The 24,858-nt window shown below is 36.0% G+C and overlaps 1 protein-coding gene across 5 annotated transcripts in view; it reads left to right on the top strand.

Moving 5' to 3' along the window:
- Positions 1 to 24,457, top strand: part of SLC6A15 (solute carrier family 6 member 15) — a 38,414-nt gene extending 13,957 nt beyond the window's left edge. For all 5 annotated transcript variants that reach the window (XM_069773713.1, XM_069773714.1, XM_069773716.1 and 2 more), the window contains exons 3-12: positions 6,193 to 6,350; positions 6,859 to 6,985; positions 8,868 to 9,049; positions 10,348 to 10,458; positions 13,978 to 14,219; positions 14,330 to 14,522; positions 15,673 to 15,865; positions 18,674 to 18,833; positions 21,484 to 21,646; positions 23,087 to 24,457. In XM_069773713.1, coding sequence (XP_069629814.1) covers positions 6,193 to 6,350; positions 6,859 to 6,985; positions 8,868 to 9,049; positions 10,348 to 10,458; positions 13,978 to 14,219; positions 14,330 to 14,522; positions 15,673 to 15,865; positions 18,674 to 18,833; positions 21,484 to 21,646; positions 23,087 to 23,458 — 1,901 coding nt within the window. In that variant the 3' untranslated portion in view covers positions 23,459 to 24,457. The remainder of the gene's footprint in view (positions 1 to 6,192; positions 6,351 to 6,858; positions 6,986 to 8,867; positions 9,050 to 10,347; positions 10,459 to 13,977; positions 14,220 to 14,329; positions 14,523 to 15,672; positions 15,866 to 18,673; positions 18,834 to 21,483; positions 21,647 to 23,086) is intronic.
- Positions 24,458 to 24,858: the final 401 nt, after the last annotated feature.

A 24,858-nucleotide genomic window follows, 5' to 3' on the forward strand; every position in this document is an offset into this window, starting at 1 on the left:
TACTCATTAGTGTCCTTCACAGGTTTCTTCCAACATTAAGTGTTCCAGAGCAATCAGTAAAAGAGAGGTCAAATCGTAACCATGTAGTAATCTTCAGTTTTGGGTTTTTTTAAAAAATGTCTGTGACAAGAACAGCAAAACCGATGAAATAAAAATAGAAAAGACACAGACAAGTTAGCCCGAATAGATGTATATTATTAGAGGATTTTGTAGAGAAGAAATTGGGTGTTTACTGCTCTGTTTTCTAGAGAGATTGGGTTTGTTTATGGCTATGGCCTGTGGTACGCCAACACTTCAGAGCTCTGTACTGCTTCAGTGAGGTATCTGTGATACCATCTTTAAAGGTAACTCGTGTATTGCTACACTGCACTCATACTTGGATGCCCATAGGTAGCCTTCCAATCTCTGTTTCTGGGTCTGGTCTGTACCACCAGAACAACTTCCTTCGCTTTATTTCTTGTGATCCTTTAATAGTTTTTCCCGTTGCTTTAATTCATATAGACTCATAAGTATTTAGAGTAATATCTGGTATTTTTTTATGCTCAACTAAGTTACGGCTAGGCTGGGTAGCTCTTTGCTGGCTTTCACACTTGGCTCTTTCCCAGAAAAAAGTTTGTCATGAGAGAAGAGGCTGGTGTGCAGGTGGGACGAACTTCGATCCCCATTGGGGATACAGCTGCAATGCAGGAAGTATCAAGAGAAAAAAAGAGGTTGGGTATCAAGAGAAAAAAAGAGGTTGGGAGGAGACTGAGAGCACTCCAGGGTGCTTATTTTCATGACTTGGGATGAGAGGTTGAGCCCAAAGGAGTTTTAGGCTCTGTGAGTGAGGGTCTGAAAGTGTTCAGTAAAGTTTTGAGGAACTGGCTATAGATCTCTGCCTCCTTCACCTCTGTTCTCGCCACAGGTCTTCCTTACCCCGGTAGTCAATGCCCAGTCCCCACCTGACACTTAAGGCACCTCTTCCACTCTTTGCAGCCTAACAGATAAAAAAACTTTCTTCCTTGATGCCTGACAAAGGTGATTTGCACTGGAGCTGTGTATGCTCTAACTTAGCTTTAAATGTTTTTTATATTTATCATTTTTACACTATACAGTTTATTTATTACTCCTTTACTATATCAAGACAAATCTGTGTGTTTGTTCAGGTAGGCACAGTTCCTATATAACAATTTCATAACCTATGTTAGCGTGCAGTAGGTTCAGAGCTGCCTCGGCTTCCTATGAATGATAGTGAGCCTTAAAAATAAACCACTCAGGTCTATCCAGTCTTGCCATGAGGCTAATAAACAGTGACAAATTAAACTATTTTTTCCTGCTGCTCGTTGCTATCATCTGGTGAATAGCTTGCACACCTTTCGCTTTTTTCAAACAAAGGAAATATTTAAAGTTTATTCTGTTTGGTTGTTGGTTTCCTTTAGGATTAGCAGAAATAAAATGGTATTTTCACATATTAGAAGTAACAAAAGCAAACTAAATTAGCTGTTCTGCTAGAATAAGTGATATTTGAGTGTTATTATGAAGACAAGTGAACATAGTTATCTAAGAGGTGCTTCGAGTGTTGCAGTTGTTACTGGGAGTCTACAAAGTACTGCACACCCAAAGATTTTGTGTTGCATTTTCATGAGCATTAACTAAATTTTTCTGATTTTTTTTTTTTTTTTTTTTAGGTCAGTCTTTTTAATATCTCTGTGACGTAAAAAGTCAAAAGAACTGGTAAACAGTGATAGATAAAAGCTGTGAGCGGCATAGGGAAATCTGTAGCAGATTATGTTGCCATTATGTTTTGAAGATTGACGTGGGTAGAGTCACATCATGAGTTTTTACAGTTAAGTAATCCGGCTTTCATACTAAGTACCAGCAGATTGAACAGTTAAGTTCTGTGGTCTTATAAAAAGCACAGCAGCTATTGCTGAGAACTGCTGAGGAAATAATATGTAAACTGTTAAAGACTGAGTAGTCATTAGAAGCTACAGTCCGATTGTCTAATAGAAGTAGAATGGGAGCAAAGCAAGTGGCTTCATTATTTAGCTTTTGATCAATAATTTATATCAGTGCCTTGAATTCATTGATGACTTCAATATTATTTTGTGAGTTCTGATTTAAACTATTATCAGACTCAAAATTTAGTTTTACTTCAGTGTGCTGAAAATGTCTTTTTTTTATTTTGCAAGTGTAGTTCTTCTTAAAGCTTATTGACTAAGGGGATTTTCATCCTTTAAGCACAGTTTTGTAAATAGGCACACCTGAACATATTTAAACTGTGAAAGACTAGTGACAGGAAGACTATCCTATCAGTATAATAGACTACAAACCTACAGGTAAAACATAAAACCTTTCATCAGAGTTTTCCTGGTAAAAGCAGTTTGTATTTTGTAATGGTAAATAATTTCACTTGTAGGAGCTTAATAGACTGGAAACCTATAGTGTTTTGTTGCCCACTTGTTATAACTTTGAAAATTTTAACATTCAACATTGAAAATAAGTTGATCTTCATCTGAATATTAGGTTCTTGCTAGCTTTCTGTTAGTAAATGTTCAGTAAGCTATAAGAACTGGGATGTCTCTTCAAAACAGTGGTAAATTTCACCTTCATTGAGTAAGAATTAAATCAGACCCTAGACACCTAACTAAAAACTAGCACAGCAGCAGTTGAAACAAATCTGGAAAGTTATATTTTTCAGGTTATATCAAGAACGGCTAGCAGAAGAAAAGTTCTTCTGTAGTATCAAGATTGTAATGGTTATATTGTCTTGCATTATTACTTCTGAAATTATTTTCCAACTCTTTAATCACTATGAATCATGTCATTTATGTTATTTTTAACCCCCTGAACATTTATAAGAACTTAAAATCAAAACCAATATTAATATTCCACTTCTATCAATAATGTTGCCAAATGTAGTACATATTGTAATACAAGAGAGGCAATTTACCAGTTATCCCATTATGGTGCTTGGTTAAATAAGAAAATTAAGAAATCAAAATAGTGCTGTGCACAGCTGAAATCTTTTGTGTCTTTGTCATTCTAGAAGAAGGATGAGGGATGGGGTTTTTTTAGATTTTTTTTTTTTTCCCCCCTTATGAAGCTGAGATGAGTTTTTTAATACGAAAGCCAATGTTTAAGGCCAAATATGCAAAAAAGTGTCTTTACAGCTGAAAAATTTTGAAAATGTAGAAAGGGGACCTGGGGATCCTGAACCACGCAGAATTGTAATAATTCAAATGGCTGCTTAGCTATGTTTTCCTGCATTTACAAATAAGAGAGATGCTGAGCTGTTTCCATAGTGATTCTGTTTTATGATGAAGTGAAGATGTCTTACAGTTCTTTGAAGTATGTCTAGCTTCAAGGGAAGGCTGAAACAAAATACTTGTCCAGAGATGCTGTGGTTTCATGCTGACTATAGGGCACAGAAGCCCTTTGCAGCTGTGATAAGCAGTTGTATAATCCAACTATGTCCAAACTGTATTGCACTGAAGCTCGCATGTGCACTATTTGCCATTATATCCTTCTTTGGGGAGGGGCACAAGATCAGAAAGGAGCTCAGCAGGTTTGAATGATCGGAAGACCAGCACTTCAGGTGCTCTGCTCAAGCCCTGCAGTATAGAGGTGAACTGCCGGCTACCCACGTTGAATTACAGGGTTATGTCATGTATAATGTAATGTGGATTTAACACCACATTTATTTAACTCATTTAGTTGAATCTAACTGATAAATCTTGCAACTTGCATTGATACTGCACCGTAAAACACCCGTGTCAGCCCAGTCTTTAAACATGTGCTTAACTTTGCAGCCTTGTGATTAAGGTTGTGGACTGGGACACTGAAGAGCTGGGTTCAGTTCCTGCTCTAGTACAGTCATCCAGTGGGATACAGGGTAAGTCACTTAGGCCCCAATTTTTTTGAGCTTGTCTCTGCTCAGCTATGCAACACCTGTCTAATTAAGACCTCAGGTATCATTTACAGTAGTGTTATATGATTTAAAAACACTATGTACTGTTAGCTTTTAATTAATTGTGTGACCGAATTTTTAAAGATTGTGATGCCAAAGCTTCTCGTTTACAGTGTGAATTAACAGTATACTTCTGTCTTGCAGAAATTTTGAGAGAATGTTGATGATAAATCAAGGGTATTTAACGGTATTATTCGTCTCACATATTCTTAAGGCAGATAGTCACCCTCATTTTGGAATGTGGTTGTTACTCTATTCCTCAGTTTTCCTTGTATTTATTTCCTTCTGTCTCTGTTGTCTCTTCATAGTAGAAAGTAAGTCCTTTGCGTTCTTTCCATTATGTGCACGCACAAGGTGAACCATAAGAGACACCAAAGTACTGAACAGGAATGTAGCTGCTACCTCAGTAGAAATAATACTTAAGTAGATGCTCTGTGGTGTGCTGAAATGGGTAGATAGGCCATGATGTTTGGCTCTGTGAAGGGAGTATTGTAACGTCAAAACCGGTATGTTGTTCGGAGCCTGGCATAGGTTTTGACCAAATGCTCCTCAAACAATATCATCATGTATCATATTATCATGTCATGAAAATAAAACACAAGGAGCTATTTTATTGCTAACAATAGACTGTAGACTGTGAGGTAAGCAAGATCAATATTCTTTGTCTGGTCCATTAGTAGGTTTTCTCAGATTTTATTTCTTCTTTTTTCCTGCTATTCTTAGACTCAAGACTGTAGTTACTCCATGCTTAGCATCTTTGTAAGGTCTTTATAATGGAAGATTATGTCCAATTTGTGCGTATTTCATGAAGAGCAAAATAGCAAGTGGACCTGAGTAGGAAAGGATGGTACCAGAAAATCTGAAGCCTCCTGCACAGTTTAGGAAAGTTTAACTTTTCTAAAATAAACTGTATTGCATGAGATAAGCTGCCTACTAAGGATAGGCAAACGACAGTGCATTTTGATAGACTCCTAAGAAAGCCCTAGAAATTTGACGCTGGATGAAGAAACTTAAAATAGGTCTTAGCTGGAGTTGAGGATAAATCCCAAATTGGTTTCTGAACTTTGCTCAGCTTCTCTCTCATCACAGAGATGAATAGACTGATTATACGACTTAATAGCTCTGAGTCTAAGCATCTGAGGTCTTTAGATCTTTGCTTTGTAGCTTGCTCCGACATGCTGCAGTCTGCATCTCTCAAGTGCTTTTTTTTAGCCTTACAATGGTTGCAATCAAAAGTCCTAAGCCCTTTGAGTTAGTTGGCCAGCACAGTACTCTATATTGCAGCGTAAGAGCCATGCATTTGAAAATTAGGTGCCACGTTGCTAATTGCTGATGCCTAAATGTTTTGTTAGCTCTAGTACTAAATACTCTACAACGTCAAGGAGGAAGTTAGGCTCTGAACTTGTCAGTGTGCTTAGTGTGTGATATATTTGCTTGCCATTAGTTTTACTGAAATAAATGGAGATACATCCTTAAGTTAGAATTGTCTATGACCACTTCCTGGCAATAAGACCTTGAAAAAAGGAATTGTGTTTTTTATATATATATGTATAAAGGTGAAGTAACAGTTGCGTTTTCAAATATGTCTTTACGGAGAGTTTGCGAGTACTGCAAGATCTAGATCTACAACACTCCATTTCATTTCCACCTCAAGTCTGTAGTCTCTGTCTGGAGCCTGGTAGAAGTGGGCTGATACAGTTTTCTTGCTTAGCTGGATAGAATGATTATTCTGTATATTGTGAAATCCCCTTTCTGAGTATCTGAGGTGCACATGGAGAGCTCAACAGACGATCTTCTGAAACTGCGTAAGATTGGATGAAATTTGGAATGTTGTATGCACAGTATTTTCTATATTTCTTTTATAAATTCAGTCTTGCTGCTCTGTTACAAGTCAAGGTGTAGAGTTTTTTAAGAAATGTTGATTCAGTTCCTGATTGCCTCATTGTATTTCTAAAAAGTTTGATCAAATGCCTGAAATTTCACACAAGTGAACAACTAGTTTAGATAACAACTGACTTCAGTAATGTTTGTTAGAGTGCTTTAGAAATTCACTGTCTCTGGGTGTTTCGTATCTTACAAGAAGTGTGGCCAAGATTCAGGTAAAATTACTCTTTGCATGCGATCAAAAAAACTTTGCAGTGAATGACACTAATTCAAACTTGAAGCTATTAGGTTTTGCATTTGATGTGTCGAGTTCGACTCTTCTTCCGCTCACTCTGATTTATACTTTTTTCCTTGCACAGGTGCCTATCTTGTGCCATACTTAATCTTGCTACTGATAATAGGGATTCCACTCTTTTTCTTGGAGCTTGCTGTGGGGCAGAGAATCCGCCGAGGGAGTATTGGTGTGTGGAATTATATCAGTCCCAAACTTGGAGGAATTGGATTTGCAAGCTGTGTAGTAAGTTTTTAACATTAATTGTGTGGTTTGCTTTCAGTCTGTATGATTTAGACTTTTTGTTCTGCTGCAGGGAAAGGCCACTGATTTGTAGCTGGGCATCAAGGTCAGTTTACAATGTTCTGGAAGATCTTAAAAGTTAAATTAGTACATTAAAAAATGTTGATATAGATGTGTCTGTAAAACCAGTCAACTTGCATTTGTGATTCTTTTGAAACTAGGAACTGGGGAACAGAGTAGTCTTCTGGAGAAAAAATACGACTATAAAAGTATAGGTGTTACACATGATAAAATACAGAGAAAAGTGAAAATTTAGAAACTGTCAGGTACTCTAATGGGGCAAGCCATTCAGTTCTTATTCTGACATTTTAGTTAAAATTACGTTCCGTGCTGATGTGCAGAAATATGCAGAAGTTCAGTAGGGATTTTTTTTTTTAATTTACAAATCTTGTTAATAAGTGTAACTTTTTGATCTGTGTTTTCTTTGTTTGTTTGTTTGTTTTTTTAACAGGTGTGTTTCTTTGTGGCCCTGTACTACAATGTCATTATTGGATGGAGTCTGTTTTACTTTTCCCAGTCTTTTCAGCACCCATTACCATGGGACCAGTGTCCTTTAGTTAAAAATACATCTCATACGTGTAAGTCTATATTAATGTTCTTAAAAATCAAATAAAATATGTAAAATTTGAGATTTTCAAACAAAAAGGAGAAAAAATACAATTCAAAGGGATAATTGTGGGAAAAAGTGTTGTATGCAAAGCTGGTTTTCAATCTTAATAAAATGTCATTTTATAATACTTGGAAAAAATACAACAGAAACCTAATATAAGATAAATACACTGTATTTGGAAAGGATCATCACTGTCAACAGCATTTTAAAGAGTAATGGAACTAGGAGAGTACTATTTAGTGTGTTTCAGAAAAAAAGATCTGATTACTTTTTTTTCTGATGTTGATAACTGCTTTTTATGCTTACTTGGTGAAAAACAAAGGTGGAACAAGGATATTTCTACATTTCAATTAGTAGGATACTTCCTGGCGAAAAGCAAAAAGTGTTGCATTACTAACAAAGCAGAAAATGGAAAACTGTAAACATCAATGAAATGCATGTGATAAAAGCATTGTTTCCTTTGTAAACCAATAGAAATGAAATACTTGGTCATTGGTTTGTTGCTATAATGAGATGGTCTCACATGGAGATGTTATACAACAGCATTAGAAGTTCCTTATCCCTTGGTTTTGGTTAAGTTGTAATAGTTACATACTTTATCCTTGCTGCTGAAATATGAAATATTTCTTTTATTTTCTTTTTATTTCAAATCCTAAATTTTCTTTAATTACCTTATGTGGGGTTTTTTTACCCCTTTAATAAAGAACATAACCAGGGACATTTGAAAAGTTGTGTGACGTTTTTATAGTGTCTTTGCCAGAGTTGCTTGCTTCAGTTGTTTGAAATAATCAGTATTTGTGAATGCTGGCACACAGTCAAATTGACTGTATTCCACAAGCTATTGTGCATTAATTGAGTCACAGTGGTTGTTTACATACCCTTATCCTGCCTAAATACTAAGATATAGTGTGTCAGCCTAACTTCAGCAGAGGTCACCTGAACTAAGCTTAAACAAAGAAAGGTATTATATTTGGTAACAGTCAAATTGATGGTTTATTTCAGTGAAGGTCTGACACCTGTGTTAGGTTTCTTAAAATTAGTATATTTTTCCCTTCTTTTCATTAATTACTTCGACTCGGGACCTAGCTTAGAGATATGATTGATTGTCAGATATAAATAATTTATAAAAAAGTTAAGTAAATTTTTTCTTTGAAGGATTTTTTCTATTTATATGTGCTGTATGTCTGGATGCACACAGTTTCTGAAACTGTTTGGTAACGTGAGTAAAGCAGAATTACAGTATAATAAAAAAATCACTTATGGAATACATACAGCAACTTCCATTTAACATAGCTGTGTAGGAGCCTTTTTTTCCTTTTCTCATCACTTTGGTATCATTATGTTATTATTTTATTGTTTATAATAGTAATAAAGTGCCTGTTGATTTGAGTGTCATATCAAAGCAGATATAGTTGAGAATTTATTTTCTGTGTATTTTGAAAATTGCATTCAATTTCAGAGAGATACTTTCCATAGTATATAAATCACAGTATCGTATGTAGGTAATCTAATCTTACATGTCATAAATGGAATGTATGTCTTCATCTAGGCCTGCCTACTGTTTAGTACTTAAGTGAAAAAAAAAATTCCGCCTAGGACTTGGATTGACCATATGCAGAGGAATACAATATCCCAAAAGGGTGTTTTAAAAAGATGTATCCAGAACCTTTCACCGATAGCAGTCACTTTTTCTTTTACACAATGTCTTAAGGCTCTTTGTGAGTTTAGTTTCTCAGTAAATGATGATGGCACAATTGCAAACATTAAGAATTGGTAAAACATTGTTATGAAATGTTGGGAAAATACTTCTGTCCTGAACCCATTCTTTACTTGCTAACATCTCTTGACAGTTGTGGAGCCAGAGTGTGAAAAAAGTTCTGCAACCACTTATTACTGGTATAGAGAAGCACTGAATATTTCCAGCTCTTTGTCAGAGAGCGGGGGTTTAAATTGGAAGATGACTATCTGCTTGCTGGCTGCCTGGGTCATGGTATGCCTAGCCATGATCAAAGGCATTCAGTCTTCAGGCAAAGTGAGTATACTGTTTCCCTAAATGACAGTGTTTTACTTTGAAACATTTCACGACATTTTTGTTCACCACACCTCTGCTTACTCTCTCATGAAATCTGTAGGAGCAGGTTAGAAGCTGTGACTCACCCCATTATTTGTATAATCTCAAGTAGAGAAATGTTAGTAGTTAAGCATTAAAATTGTGGTAATTTTAGTGGGAATTGTAGTAATTTAGTGGGAATTGAGATCTGAAGAAGAATAATTTCTGTTCTCATCAACGTAACTGTTGCACGTAACTGTACCTCAGCTTTATTGTGCAGCATAAGTCTGTGTGTTCTGTTTCCATGTATACTCACAGTATGTTTGCAGTGCACCCAGGCCCTCGAAATGCCTTGCCATTTTTCTTTTTATTGTTACTGTCATTGTTTGTTACTATTGTAACTGTCATTTATTGTTACATGTCATTCTGACATGAACACAGCTGCTTTTCAGGATTTTGGATTGTTTCTTTTGACTAATGACTAACCATCCCTTTGCATCTGAGTGTGTCACCTTATCTTCTTTCCTTTCCATGCAGCCAGCTGGATTGGCTAGTGAATGATTTGCTAGCTCTGTTCATCTCAGTGGGATTTTCAGATGAAAAATAATCTAATAGCAAAATTCATTGCTATTAAAAAGTTTGGCACTGAGGCGGAAATTTCTGTGACCTCTTTAGTGTATTTCAGTTAAAGAAACAACTAGCAAGTTTAGTGAGAGAATCCTTTTACTAAACTTCGAAGTACAGAATAGATTTGCTTTTCAATGATGAAGCATGAAAGATTGTATTTGATTACTAATTTTTTTTTTTTGGCAGTAAGCATTACTTAGTGATTTGAATCCATTGGTTATATATTTTCCATTGACTCTTGTCTTCTCTCCTTCTGAAGACAAATGAGTTTCTTTTCATGCTGTGTATCTTTACCATACTATGTACTTGAATTAAAGTGCATTTGTAAAATGAAGCATTTCTAAAACAGTCTGCTTCTGTCCTTGTCATCTCATTGAATTCACACTGAATTTCCCTGGGAGCCCAGCAGTGTGTTATCAGTTAGCCAACACAATGGCAACTGTATTGTTTTAATACAATACAGAATTTATTTTAGAGTCATGTGATTTTGCTTTCTTCTGCAGAGACAAGAGGAATGGGAAGAGTGCTGCATATTTCTTAGAGCATATGATTATCAATTCAGATATATATTCAAAAGATACTGAGTAGTGAATGAAGCTATTGAACATAAAGTCCCTGGATGTCATGTTAAATTTCTTCTTAATGTTTTCCAGATCATGTATTTTAGTTCCCTTTTTCCTTATGTGGTACTTCTATGCTTTCTGATCAGAGGACTGCTCCTTAATGGGTCAGTGGATGGAATTCGTCACATGTTCACACCAAAGGTATGTGCTTAATTTCTGTTTGCAGTGTATTAAAGTTTCAGTGGCAATTTGACCATTATGAATGCTCTCATTTAAGCTTATTGTCTTCCTAGCACATATTTCTGTTTGGTTAAATTGCAAAGTTGTCGTTGATCTCAGTGGCACAATATCAAGCCCTAAGGTCCAAAGGTGCTCAGTGTTCCAAGGGTCTGTGTAGAGTTACCTCCCTTAGGTGAAAGGTTCCCAGACTTAGATGCCTTTACAAAGCTAAGCAACTGAAAGTGCTATTTACAGGATTCAGGATATTTAGAGAGCTCCAGATACTAAAAAGAGAGTGAATGTTAACTCTTACCATTCTCTAGGATTGAAATGCCTAGTTCTGGGATGTCACAGTGAAATGCCTTACCTTGAATGCTGTCATGGCTTTACATAACTTGTGCCTTTTGAAAAAGGACAAATTTATTCCTTTTTAGAAATAAATTAATGCTGTTTGCATAGTAGCCCGAAGTACAGGAGACCTGTTTTTAATACTAAAGTAGTGTAAGTACTCACCAAGCTTTCCTTATCATGTTTCTTATGGTTGTCATGCCAAGATAGCAGCAGGGCTAAGCATACGTTTTTTACTGTTAACCTTTTTACTGGGATGTGTCTCACAGAACTTTAGATTTTCTAACTAAGGAGGTGAGAAGGGATGTTGCGAAACATTGTTTAGCCTGAAGATCTAAATTCTACTCTCAGATGCTTGTAACTGTATCTGAACTACAGGAACAGCATGTTTGAGTAGTCAGAGCCATACTCAGGAATGCATAATGCTGGGCTTCCTATTGTATTTTGAAATGGACTTTCCAACAAGTCCATTTCATAATACAATTGAGCAGAACAGGACTGATGTTTTGAATATGAAAGCCAAATAATAAGATGATTAAAATCAATGCACATAGTGGCTAATGCCAGATGACAGGGTGTTGTCAGTTGTTTTGATTCCAGGTGTTTTGAGCCTGTGGAGAACTGTCATCCTATAAAAATGACCTTTGTTAGCTATCACATTCTTATTTCTTGCATTGTGATATGCAGTTGTGCTCTGCTTCACTTGCTGTCACTGCTTTAGAGGGCCGAGGCTCTGCAGGACCTTGCAGGCTGCTCAGGCAAATTTGGGAAATCTGAGGAACAAAGTAACGTAATGCTTACTGATGAAGAGGAAGTCTGTAGCAGAGATGGAATACAGACCTCTTGAAGTTATAATTTGGTTTCTCAACCACAGCGTTAATCCTTTCTTTACTGGAGAAGTACCACTAGATACTGAGGGAAAGTAAACACTGAAACTCCCCTTGAATAGCAACACCTGTGTGCACTGTTCACTACTTCATCTTTCATGAGTTAGACCTAAAATAAGTTGCAGCTGATGCTTACTTTATAGTTATGTTACAACTTAATTATACAGTTGTTTCAAGTGTTCAGATAAATGATCTTGAAAGAAAAAACAGTTTTAATTTCTTCTACTGGTTTCCAGTTCTGTATCTCAAAATTTAAGTTGTGGTTTAAATTTGAGGTTAGGAGGCCTGTATGTCACACACAGTATATGTGAATATAAACCTTGAAAAGTATTTTCATTATGATCTCTGATTTTTTCTGTACTTGAGCACTGATTTGGACTGTAGGTTCGTATGAAACTACCTGAAGGAATTCAGACTCCCCCACCTATTGTTTCCATTTGCTCCATTGTGCTAACAGTTTATTTGGGTAGGCAGACTGTAAAAAGGTTTGCTGAACTGATCTAGGTTGAAAATTATCCAGGTACATGGACATGAGAGGAGAGGGGGAAACATCTTTTCAGCCTCGGTAAGTTCAGCAAATGACCATATTTTGACCAGGGATGATCACAACACATTCCCACAGAAGAGCTGTGTCAGCACAGCAGAGAACTGGCACACATCAGTGCAGGTGTGAGAGCACAGGGCTAATGAAGAAGGGGAGAATTTCTCTGTTTGGCATAGTTGATGAACAAAGCAGAAATTCTAAATAATAATCTTAATGAAAACTCTAAAGAAAGGTATATGAAAAGCCTGCTCAAGTCAACTACTGCAATGAAACTGTAGGACTGTATGAAGCTTAAATACAGAGCCCCCAAAATTTCACAGAAAATATGTTATAATAGCAAATCAATTACAAGTTTATTTTGAAATTCTAGGCAAGGTGTATCTGAGAACGTACTACCTTTGATGATACCAAATGATATATTGCAGAAAGCGAGAAGTGTTTTGATACTTGAAGCATTTACAGATTTGGTCAAATTAAGACTGTTCCTCGAGCTCACTCTAGTGGAGAAGCTCTAGCATGACCGTGTGATATGGGCAATAGCTACTTGTGCATTGTAATTACAACAAAAATTGTAAGTCAGGAACAAGTTTATTGTCATAAATACCTCCCCCCCCAATATATTGTATTTTAGCTATATATAAATGAATAACGAAGGTATCTGCTACCTATCTATAACAAATATACCTTTATGGGGAACTGGAAAATTTTTCAAAATTTTTTTCATAACAATAGCAGATTTTTTTTTTCCTCAGAGTGAGACGGTCAGTCTAATGATGCTGGCATCTGTGCTGATGCTTGTTAGTTTTACTGTTTTCAATAAGCCTAGGGTTTAAAAAAAGTAAAAATCACATACACAGGTGTAAGGTCTTTCACTGTCAAAGGAATGGAGGCCCTGAATCAACTTGAGAAAATCTAATGTTTAAATTACACATGTACTTCTTTTTTATGATTCAGTATCTAGAAAAATCTGAGGTAGACAGATGATGACTCATAACTTTGTAACAAAGATATTTCTTGAAATATGGTCATCTGAATGAGCAATACAGTTCAATTTTTTGATAAAAGGCTTAGTTGTCCCTCAGATACATGACCCATTTAACTTAGGGTAAGTTCAAGGCACCTGGCTTAAGGGAGATTTGACTCGTGGACTATACAGACTGTGGTGGCCAGAGTTTATTTCATGTGTTGCATTTTGCTTTACATATTTGCATGTAATAGAATTCCATATAAGCATGTGTATCTCATGTTCACTTTTTATTTTGAAGAGTAACAACAAAGCAACTTTTAACATACTTATTGCATTTACAAGAGGATTGATAATCCCCAAATACATCTTAATTCTAACAACGTCAATATGTACACTGTAAAAAAAAAAAAAAAAAAAAGGACAGTAAATACTGTATTAAAAAAAAAAAGAAAAAGGATGTCCTCTCTTATTTCTCATTATCATATAGCTCCAGTAGTGTCTCATTGTTGGGAACATACTGTATAGCATGTTTCTCTTTAAGGATTATATCGTAAAATAAATAGAAATTCTGGCCATAAGTTCGCTTAACTTTAGGTGTCACATTCAGCTTTCATTTTATCATAATGAAAATGCATTTGTAGTGGAGAATTAGCATTTTATGATATAGGTTTTATTCCTGTTTTTTTTTCTGTTGTCTTTTCATATAATAGAAATGCATTTTATAGCTGACATATATTATATCTAATTTCAAACAGCTTGAAATTATGCTGGAGCCCAAGGTCTGGAGAGAAGCTGCTACTCAGGTGTTCTTTGCCTTAGGGCTTGGATTTGGTGGAGTCATTGCCTTTTCAAGCTACAACAAGAGAGACAACAACTGCCATTTTGATGCTGTACTGGTGTCCTTCATCAATTTTTTCACTTCTGTGCTGGCAACTTTGGTGGTGTTTGCAGTTCTGGGCTTCAAAGCAAATATCATAAATGAAAAATGTGTTATCCAGTATGAATATCCATTTCTTTTTTTTATTACTATTATTTTTATGGTATATTTCATTTATGAATTAACACAGATAACTGAGTTTGATTTCTCTGTTTTATTGTGTTTTACAGAAATTCAGAGAAGATTTTAAAACTTTTGAAAATAGGCAATCTGAGCCAGGATATGATCCCACATCATATCAATTTCTCAAGCATTACAGCAGAAGATTACAATTTAGTTTATGACATTATTCAGAAAGTTAAAGAAGAAGAGTTTGATTCTCTTGGTCTGAAATCTTGTCAAATTGAAGATGAACTTAACAAGGTGAGAGTAATAAGTAAGTCTTAAATACAAAGATTATGAACGGATGAATATTTGTAAGCCTGAAATAAGCTGTGAAGTATACTTGCACAGAGTGTCAGTACAGTCTACCTATGAACAGTGCACCTATAGAGATCCATATGAAAACATGGTTCTGTGCGGGGTTGCATTCCAGCTCACCCGAGGACTTTTGGGTCTGATGTCTTCATACAGTCTTCACTGACCTATAATACATTTTGATCATTATAAAGTTCTGGTTTTTAGAAGAGTTGAGTATGAGGATTTTTCCAAAGACTAAACAGAGGTGTACCTATTCAACGTCTCAAACTATGTTGTCTTCCAATGTTAAGATACAATTATTAAGTATAAATACTACTTCACTAGAAAATAAGAAAGTTACTCTTTACTTATTAGATAATTATTTAATGAATATCATCCTGTTTTGAAATCTTTACAGTAAGCCAGATCTGTAAAAGAAAATACATTTTTCTAGCTTTTTTCAGAGGGACTCCCAGTTTTAAACACTGACCTTTATGTAGTTGCACCAGCGTCTGAAACTAAAACGTCAAATTGGTAACTTAGATATTAAAAGTTTCTGTACTATTCCTGCCATTTAAGTTTGAAACAATAGGTACAGAAATGGAAGTCCTTTATATACTTACTGGAGAAAACAGAGTGTATTTTGTAGCAGTCCTGTATAATAGATCTCATGCAAAATCATCAATGAAAGGGAGAAAGAAGTTCTGACTGGGCACAAGAGGAAAATTTTTCACAATGAGAACAATCAGCCATTGGAATAATCTCTGCAGGGAAGTGGTGGATTCCCCAAGATTCGACCCTTTTAAGATTTGGCCTGCCAAAAAAGGTTGGACCAGATGATCCTTGAGGTACCTTCCAACCTGGTATTCTATGATTCTATGAATGAAGTGTGTTGTTAATATCAATCAACTTACAGATTCTCAGCCAAATCCAATATTTCAGTAGATAGTATTAATTAAGTTTGCAGGCTTGGAAGAATCACGTATTAGATAGCAGCTTCCCACTCTGCCTTCAAGATGTAATCAATGACATTGCATGAACACGAAGTCAGACTGTCACACTACAAAAAAAATACTGTCCATGAATAATAATGTGGATTTTTTCTCACTGACAGGCGGTTCAAGGAACTGGTTTAGCTTTTATTGCCTTTACAGAAGCAATGACCCACTTCCCTGCTTCTCCCTTCTGGTCAGTCATGTTCTTCCTCATGTTGGTAAATTTGGGACTTGGAAGTATGTTTGGAACCATTGAAGGCATCATCACACCCATTGTTGATACCTTCAAAGTCAGGAAGGAAATTCTTACTGGTGAGTGGCACAAACTTTCTTTCCTCACTAGAGCAGTAAGCTAATTTTTTTTTGGTTTTGTTTTTGGAGAGCATGAAGTCTTGTTTTTTGACATGAAAGTTTTCAGTGCTGACATTTTACAGAGCAGTAAATCACTGTATTTCAGACTGTACTTCCATGCACAGGCACATTAACATCTGCAAGTAAAACCTTTTCCTGAGTGTTACAAGAGCAGGAACAGCCTAGAACTTAAATTTTAATGGAGGATTTTTGTTACAGGTTACTGTATGGTCAGTCCTTCTGAGTTCTTCCAGAATACTTTCCTTTCCAGCCTGTGTCACGCATCAGGGAAACAAAGGAAAATGAAGGAATGAAAATACATTGCAAATTACTACAAATTATTCCTAAGTAGGCCAAATGAAATCTTAATTTACAATTAAATGTTTATTATGTTAAAAATCAGTAAGTTGCTCTCTGGAAGAACATATTTTTCCCAGTTGAATGTGGAAAGGATGTTAAACAAGATGTCTCTTTTATTTTATTTAAATGCCCAAAGTTATTTAAGTGTAGCCTGTTCATGTAGCTCTGATGATCTTGTAGCAATTTCTCTTTTTGAGATAGAACATCAGCATAAAGTGTGAAAGTTAGGTTTCCGAAAATCCTCAGGACAGCTTCAAGGGACTTGATGCGTTATGCATAAATTCAGATTTTGTATCAATACCTGTGACAGGAGGGATAGAAAATAAAAAATATAGTAAGCTGCTTTAGCTTTATCTAACTCTATGAAGGAAATAAAAATATATTTTATAAGAGTTTACCCTGTGATGCAGCAAAGCACTGCATTTCCCTGACTGCTTTTCTTGACTTACTTAGGTAATAAGTAGTATTTAACAGAAAACATGTATTTTTTTGCTTTGCTAGCTCTAAGAATAAAATTCTTCATAAAGATAAATCAACTGATTTTTCAGAAGTCCTAACCTATTGAGCACTTGTTTGGGTTTTTTGAGTTTTTTTAATCAGCTCTTAAATTCTTACTGAATAACCACTGTGACATTTAGAAATTAGCTGTTCTTCCTAAGTATATATGCAAATACTATGATATATAGTCATTACTTCTGTAGTAATGGAGCATTTTACAGTAATTCCTTGTTACTGCATTTGACAAAAAACCCTATTAAGATAAAGGAATATTCAGGAACTGCCTTTCTCTTGTAATTTTTTTGAGTGGTATGCATGCATGATTTTTGCTAAACTCAGTTGTACTCAAAGGATTACAACTTGATGTGGTGTTTTTATAATTAACTTATAAAATTGAAATGCCTGGGTTATACTTCATGGAGTATCGGTGGGATTTAACAGGGATTATGCCTGCACTGGAGTTTGTGCTTAAAACCCACAAATCTTCAATTTTTACAGAAGCGATGAGCATATTTGCAACTTTTTGCACTATGGTTCTGGTTCAGTCTGTCTTAAGTTCAGGGAAACCAACTCATGTGCTTTAAGTCATTTTGCGTTCAAGTATTTCCAAGTAGGAGTCTGCATGTGTATGTGCTGAGTTGTGGGCATACCTACCAGAGCGTTAGTTTACAACTAAAGATGCATGTTTTTGGGGTGTAATGGTAAGATACAATGGGAGAACATAAGAATAGCAAGGATTTCTAAATTCACATACACACGGTTCTGGTGGTCTAATTCTTTTCTCAGGGTTAGTAATAAAATTCAGTGTGAAAAATGAGACTTGGGTCGAGGAGATTTTATCTGTGTTCTTTTGGTTTTGTTATCTTGCATTAGGAATTCATATCGATTTGTAATGATCTCTTTAATTCTATAGATTTCTGTTCTCTGAAAGTCATTATAACAGTAGTTCCTACAAGGTTGAAAAAAGTGATTGGTCTTCTACCACAGTATTTTTAAAAGTGTCATTGTCTTCCTTTCACTACTATAATCAATACTAATTGATTATCTGGGATTTATGCAATGGGTATATTCTGTAAGGATATTTTTATATTTTGGCTCAGATTCATTTCGCCTAATTTTAGACTGCTTAGGTGTATCATTAGCCTAAGTTCCTGGAGTGGGGGGAGTGGGGGAGGGCACTTTAAGTGGGAGAATCAGTCTTACTGGTGCTCAACATACAATTGATTTAACAATTTATTGACCTTTGACTTATTTTTATGGCTACTTAGGCATTCAGTCCTATTCTCGATGAATTTAATAGGAAAAAAATTGTACTGAGATTCATTATGCAGGATAAAGCATTCAAGAAATATATTTCAGATTGTCCCTAAACAAAAGAAGGGGTAGAAATGTTGTTGCTTAGTGCACTAATACATTTAGTCAGATCCTAATGGAACTGCATGCTGTCAATGATCTTTTAGGGGAAGTATAGTCAGCTTTTCTATTTTTTAGACTCTTAGTCTGAAACTTTGCTTCTTTTCACATCTAAATTCCAAAAAGTGATCTAGTGACCAAGTAACATGATGTATGATGTTTAGGTTACCAGTTCTGTTTATTTTAGCCTTGCATTCACATCAAGTTAAAAGTTTAATGAGAAATAGTCACTTGATTAATCTCTGCTGCTTAATCAGGACCGCTGTAATATGGCAATTCCAGTAATTATAATTTTATAACTTATCTGTTATGTAGGGAATAGGTGGGATTTCTAATATTCTTAAAATTGAGACCCCCTAAAAAGTAAAATGTTATCAACTTTGTTTATATGAAATAATGTGCTAAAGCAGATCTTTGCTGTTTTGAGCTCTCTTTATTTCCTCTTTGTCTATGGAACTTTGTTATAATTACAGCTCACATTTCTGTCCTTTATTCCAGTCATCTGCTGCTTGGTAGCATTTTTTATTGGCCTGATCTTTGTGCAGCGCTCTGGAAATTATTTTGTGACGATGTTTGATGACTACTCAGCTACTCTGCCCCTGCTTATTGTGGTCATTTTGGAGAATATTGCAGTCACCCGAATTTATGGAATAGACAAGTAAGTGAAGGAAATATATCTCCCTGTCCATATTAACAGTATTCCTTACAATAATTATTACTATATTAGTAATATTGCCCTAAGTATTTGCAATGTGTACACATAAATACAAGTAAGCAGAAAGTGAGTCAATCTGGACATGAATCTTGTCTGTTTTTAAGAACAGGTTTGGAGCAAGATATACTGCATCAGGACAGTGTAGTGAAATCCAAAGAGCGATTGCAACAGATCCAGAGGAGTATGCAGTAAAAGACGTGAAATTAGAGAGTTAGAAAGGAGGCTGGATATGCAAGTATGAGAAAATTTTTTATTGAAATAAGACAGCAAGAGAAAGATTTCAGGAAGTAATAACCATGGTCTAAGCAGCAGTTGAGGATGAGTATTCTGAATGGATCTGCAGTATTCCAGGCAGCCTGAGAAAGGAACAAAGCAAACTAATGGCAGTAACAATAAGAAAGTTTCGGTTTATGAACTAGATTTAGTTTGGGGTGTTGTAGCAATTAATTGTTCTTTGCATTAGTTGTGAGAGAGGAAATAGAGGAAATGATAGCAAAGAACAGGGTCAAAATTTACTTGGAAGCAGCACCGTTGACAGTGAAGTTAAGTGACGTTCTATCGGTGATGGCTGAAGAGAAAAGACAATCTAATCCCTCTAATTTTTTCACATCTTATGAATGAAATTACCAGAATGTGTTCACTAAGCAAGATCAATGTGTGCCACACTTAAGGAATAGGAGAGTTTGTATAAAAAAATAACTCATTGCATCCACAGATAAAACAGAGTATGCTATACTGGCATGTTGAAGTAATTTAAACATCTGTGATTCCTTTGCATGTACAAAGGGTGACATAGAATGGGTGGTTTTTCATTTGACTTTTCACTTGTTCGATCCGAGTAATCAGCCAGTCCCTTGCCATAATGAAATAAAACTATAATAAGAAAATGTAATTTTATTGTTTCCAGACATTGTTTCTGGTCTACGCAAGTAGTGCCTGGTCTACTTATTAAGGGAGAATTCCCACTTGGGCCACATGTCTATGTGATCAATTATAGGATTATACATGAAAACACCACCATATAGATGTTTTAACACATGCAAACAAAAAATAAAACAGATGACCTGGTTATCAGGTTGATAATGTCCAGTCAGGTAGAGTTCCACTGTGAAGGGAGGTAGACATGCCAAAAGTCAGCAACTTACTTGTGAGGAAGCTGGTGTTTAGGCGTAGCATAAAATATGGTACTTTCCTTCTGAATTGGAGTGTGGTTGATTCATGTTTTCAGAAGAGGTTCTGTCAGGTTATAGGGAAAAGTTAACAGCCCAATTTCTCATTCATAATGGTCACCTGAACCTCCTTCTGGAGTATTCCTAATATTTCTTCTGATATATATTTCTCCAGAATATCCTTCTTCAGGACCCTAGCATTCTTGCTTGCAAAAAATGCCAGAATCAACAACTTCAGGTTGTCATTGGCTGTGATAGCACCAAGGGGTCCTCCTCATAGATGAAGATCCGTATATATGTCTTAATATATTGTCTTTGATCAGATGGGGGGGGGGGGGGAATTGCATCCAAAGGGATTACAGCCAAAGGATAGAAAAAAGACAACATGTGAATCCCTGTAGCCAAGAAGGAAAATCTGCTATGCTGAAATCAGTGCTAAAGGAGCTTTGGTAGCTTTTAAAAGAGGATAAATAGGATGGAGAGGATGAGAGACTTTTAAAGTGAAAATAATAGTTTTATGTTCAACTGGAGATCCCAGAAAGAAAAGGCTATCTATAGAGGGCACAATCCATATGTAGATTCAGCTTCTTTTTAACGATATGTTTCATTGCAGTGTAAACAAAGGATAAAATACCCCGAACTATGCAGTTCAAAAAATTTCTTGAGACTTTATATGACAGTAGCTTCACATGTGTAACTGCTTTGAAAACATATTTATTGCTGTAAGAGCTTTTTTGAGATGCACATTTCAAAAGGGAGTGGGACCACAAGGGAGTTAAAACAGAATCAGTACTTGTGCATCACTCCAAAAGAATTAATTCTAAAAATATTCTCTCTTTTCCTACTGGCTCTGGAACCATGTACTCCTTCGTCAAAAGTACAAAAATAGGAGTTTCGTTCATATCGTAACTTGTAATTTTGAGGCACAAGGAGGCAGATTTGAAACTTCACAAAGCTTTATTTCAGCAACTTATATGATGCAAAACATAGCTTATGCATAAAGTTATTTTTTACACTGCAGCACACATGTGGGTTCAAAATTAATTTTGCAGAATCTGTAAGATGTACTGTTTGTATATGTCCTCAAAAGGAATGACACATGCCTTAGTAAACAACCCAGCAGACAATATAAGATGTAAAAAAGAATCTTATAAGAAGAAAGGTGAGTTTAAGTATCTTTCCAGCACAGTCCAGCAAGCAGTTTACTAAGTCACTGCACTGTGTAGTGATTCCTTCTGTTCATCTGTTCTGAACTAGTAATACAAGCTCTAGTTTTCAGCCTATCAAGTAATCTTAAATTGCAGCCATTTCTATATGTGCATTTTTTCAGTGTGTCTGTTCTCTCAAATTAGGTGCTATGTATCAATTATAGTACTTGAAATCTCAGTGTATGCACTAACAATAACCTTTTATTCCCTTCACAGATTTATGGAGGATCTGAAAGATATGCTTGGGTTTTCTCCAAGCCAGTATTATTACTACATGTGGAAGTATGTTTCACCTTTAGTATTGTTATGTTTGCTGGTAGCTAGCATTGTCCAAATGGGATTAAGTCCTCCTGGCTACAATGCTTGGATTGAAGATACGGTATGTATATAACAGATGCCATCACCACCATAATGATCATATCTTAAGTATTTCAGAAATACATGAAAAGACAAAAATTTGCAATTACAAACTCAAAATCAGTATAAATAATGACGTGGTTGTTTTTATTTCAAGTAACATTAGTGTAAAACCAACCACTTTTTAATTTTAGGGTAGTTCTGCTCTAAAATACAACTGTTTGACACGAACCTTCATGCTCTTTGTGACTTTTTAGTTTTTTGATATATGTTGAAGAAATTCTTAAGGTTGGGAGAGGTTGTTCACTTCCATTAAATCTTACTTTACTGCAGAAAATAGTCGGGTGATAACACTGAATAAATCATTTCAGATTTCACATCAACTTTTTATGTGAAATTAAATACTGAGATTTAGCCATGTCATGAATTTTCCCCTTTGGGACCACATATCACATGTAGGTAACAGCTGCATTAAAACCTGTCTCTGATAAGAATGTTTGATTTGTAAAAAAACTTGTCTGTGTGAACAGCAGAGTCAGTGCTGCGCATTGGCTCAAAAAAGACGTTCAGTCAAGGTAGCTCCTAAGAGTCGTGCTAGTTTGTAGGCTCATCAGCCCTCAGCTGTTTCCACAGGCTTGTCATACAAAATACAGGGAGAGTAAAATGTCAGAGAAATGGATCTCGGGGACCCTTCTGAATGGACAATTGTCTGAATTAGCAGGGAGGGGAAATTGCAGCAAAGACGGGTGAAGTGTAAATACAAGAGGTTGGCTTTACTATAGGTAGATGCCTGCCTCTAACCAGACAATCACTACTACTTTCCCGGGATTCTCAGAAAAATGCTCTTGTTATGTTTGATTCTTGCCCTCAAAAATTAGGAAGAGAAATACCTTAGAATACCAAACATACCATTCCTTTCCATGTGTAAAATTAGACAAACTAAGTCTGTTGGCCAGTGATTGATGGATGCAGTAGAGGTGTGGGGTGCAGTCACTGCCCCAGTAAATGCGTTATAGTTTACATGAAGTTTATACAAAGTGGAACAATTCCACAGAATGATCTGAGACAGTCCCTCCAGACCAGCTACTAGCCTACAGAACAGGGACTTTTTTCCGGGCACAGTTAGATACTACTGCACACTTGTCTGTTCTGAACATCCTTTAAAGGCTCAGTCAAATGTAGCAGAAAGCCCAATGTGAAAATCTTGATTTGGGTTCTGATAGAGTGTTCTGAGCATCTCAGAAAATGTGCGACAGTGTTTTGGTCCTACTCACTGGCAGAAGGATAGCAATCCTACATCTCCATGACTGTTCAAATTTGATCTGTAGTGGTGCCCACATTGTGGGTGCAAGGAGACAGAAAGATGAGTATGTGTTTGAAAACTGCAGGCCTTGGTGAAGACTCCAGGTTTGCTCTTTTTGAAGTAAAGATGTATTGATAGTTTTTCTCTTGGGTTCCTCAGGCTATGGAAGAGTTCCACAGCTATCCAACATGGGGAATGATTGTCTGTATATCTCTGATGGGATTGGCCATACTGCCAGTCCCAATAGTCTTCATGGTGCGCCGTTGCAACCTTATCGATGACAGCTCTGGGAGTTTGGCATCTGTATCCTACAAAAGAGGCCGGATAATAAAGGAACCTGTTAATCTGGAGGGAGATAATACAAGTCTGATTCATGGGAAGAGTCCAAGTGAAGTGCCGTCTCCAAATTTTGGCAAAAACATATATCGAAAACAGACTGGATCACCAACTCTGGACACTGCTCCAAATGGACGTTATGGCATTGGGTACCTGATGGCAGATATGCCTGATATGCCGGAGTCTGATTTGTAACTGCAGAAAAAATACAGTGTTTGTTTCTCTGCTCTCACTGATCATGCCTCTCCTACGAGAAGTGGTCAGCTTCACTTACTAGGGTGCGATCTCAGGTGCTCCATAGTGACGGTCATTAAAATGTCATGACTGTACATACAGGTTGAAAAAACTCCCTTTGGATTAATTTTCTGGATTTTCATTTGCACTGAAGGGAACACATTCAAAGTCAATGGCAACCTACATCTGCCAGCACAGCCAAGAGTTTGATTTTTTAATTAATTTCTAAATTTAAAAATTGCTATCTCTGAAGTCTGGGTCTCACTCTAATGATAAAGTATTTCTGAGGTAATATAACTGAAAATCCTTTTTTTCCTGCTTTCAAGTTAACTCCCCAGTATTAAAAGTGAGCTCAGAAGTAGTTCACCAAACCCGTGTTTGTGTAAACACTTGTATATACCTTATGTAGATATGCTGTACTTATTTTGTTAGCACTGATAATTACTTAGGCTATTAGCTGAGTAAAAAACAAACCTGCAAACTATTTTCTTATGTAATAGCTGTATAGAGCAATAGTACTAGAAAATAAAGGAGTAGACTTACAGAAAGGTGAGGAAAGATTCCCTATTCACTGGGGACTGCATAAACTGTGGCTGTATATTTTGTGTAAAATATTTGCTTTTTCAGTGTGAAAACAATGTTAGAGTGAGTCACTCCAAGAATCTTAAGGATTGTGCAGATTCTGCATTTTTTTCTATGCTGTGTGCCTAAAAAAGACCTTCTTGATATTTATTGTGGTTACAAGATTACATATATATTATATTTATATAATATACTTGTAATGTAAATATGTATATTATTCTGTATGTAATCGTTTCAAAAGTTGAAGCAAGATGGCTTTTTTAATTAGTCTCCTTCAGTTTTGCTTCTGTTTTATGCAGATAATTTTTTTCAGTCAGTAATTGTTAAGAACTGTATGGCATTACATTTTAACCTATGAATAAAGAGATTGACAAAGTATTTCTCTGTGATTTCCAAATACACTTACTATAACACAGCCTCCTTTTCCCTCAGTTGGGCTATCTGAAAAATAACATTTACCAGCTGAATAGAGATGCTAAAAGAACTTGAACACAAAAAATGCTGTATCAGTCATCTTAATAAACTACTGGACAAGGACTTTTACTGTGAATACAGTAGTTGATGTAGCACTGTAAACTGGCATGATACTCTGGAAGCTAGTACATGATTTATTCCTTACCTTAAAGAGCTTTAAAGTTAGGCATAAACTCTGACTTCACTACTTCTCATAAGCGAAGGGCAGAACCTAGTTACATTGTCCCAGCATCAGACAAAGAACCAGATTAATTTGAGGTAAAGGCAAGTCTCGGAAGCTGTGCGCTTCAAGAGTAGGGTTTTGA

Source organism: Haliaeetus albicilla, chromosome 28 (genome assembly GCF_947461875.1).
Source record: "Haliaeetus albicilla chromosome 28, bHalAlb1.1, whole genome shotgun sequence".
Lineage (NCBI taxonomy): Eukaryota > Metazoa > Chordata > Aves > Accipitriformes > Accipitridae > Haliaeetus > Haliaeetus albicilla.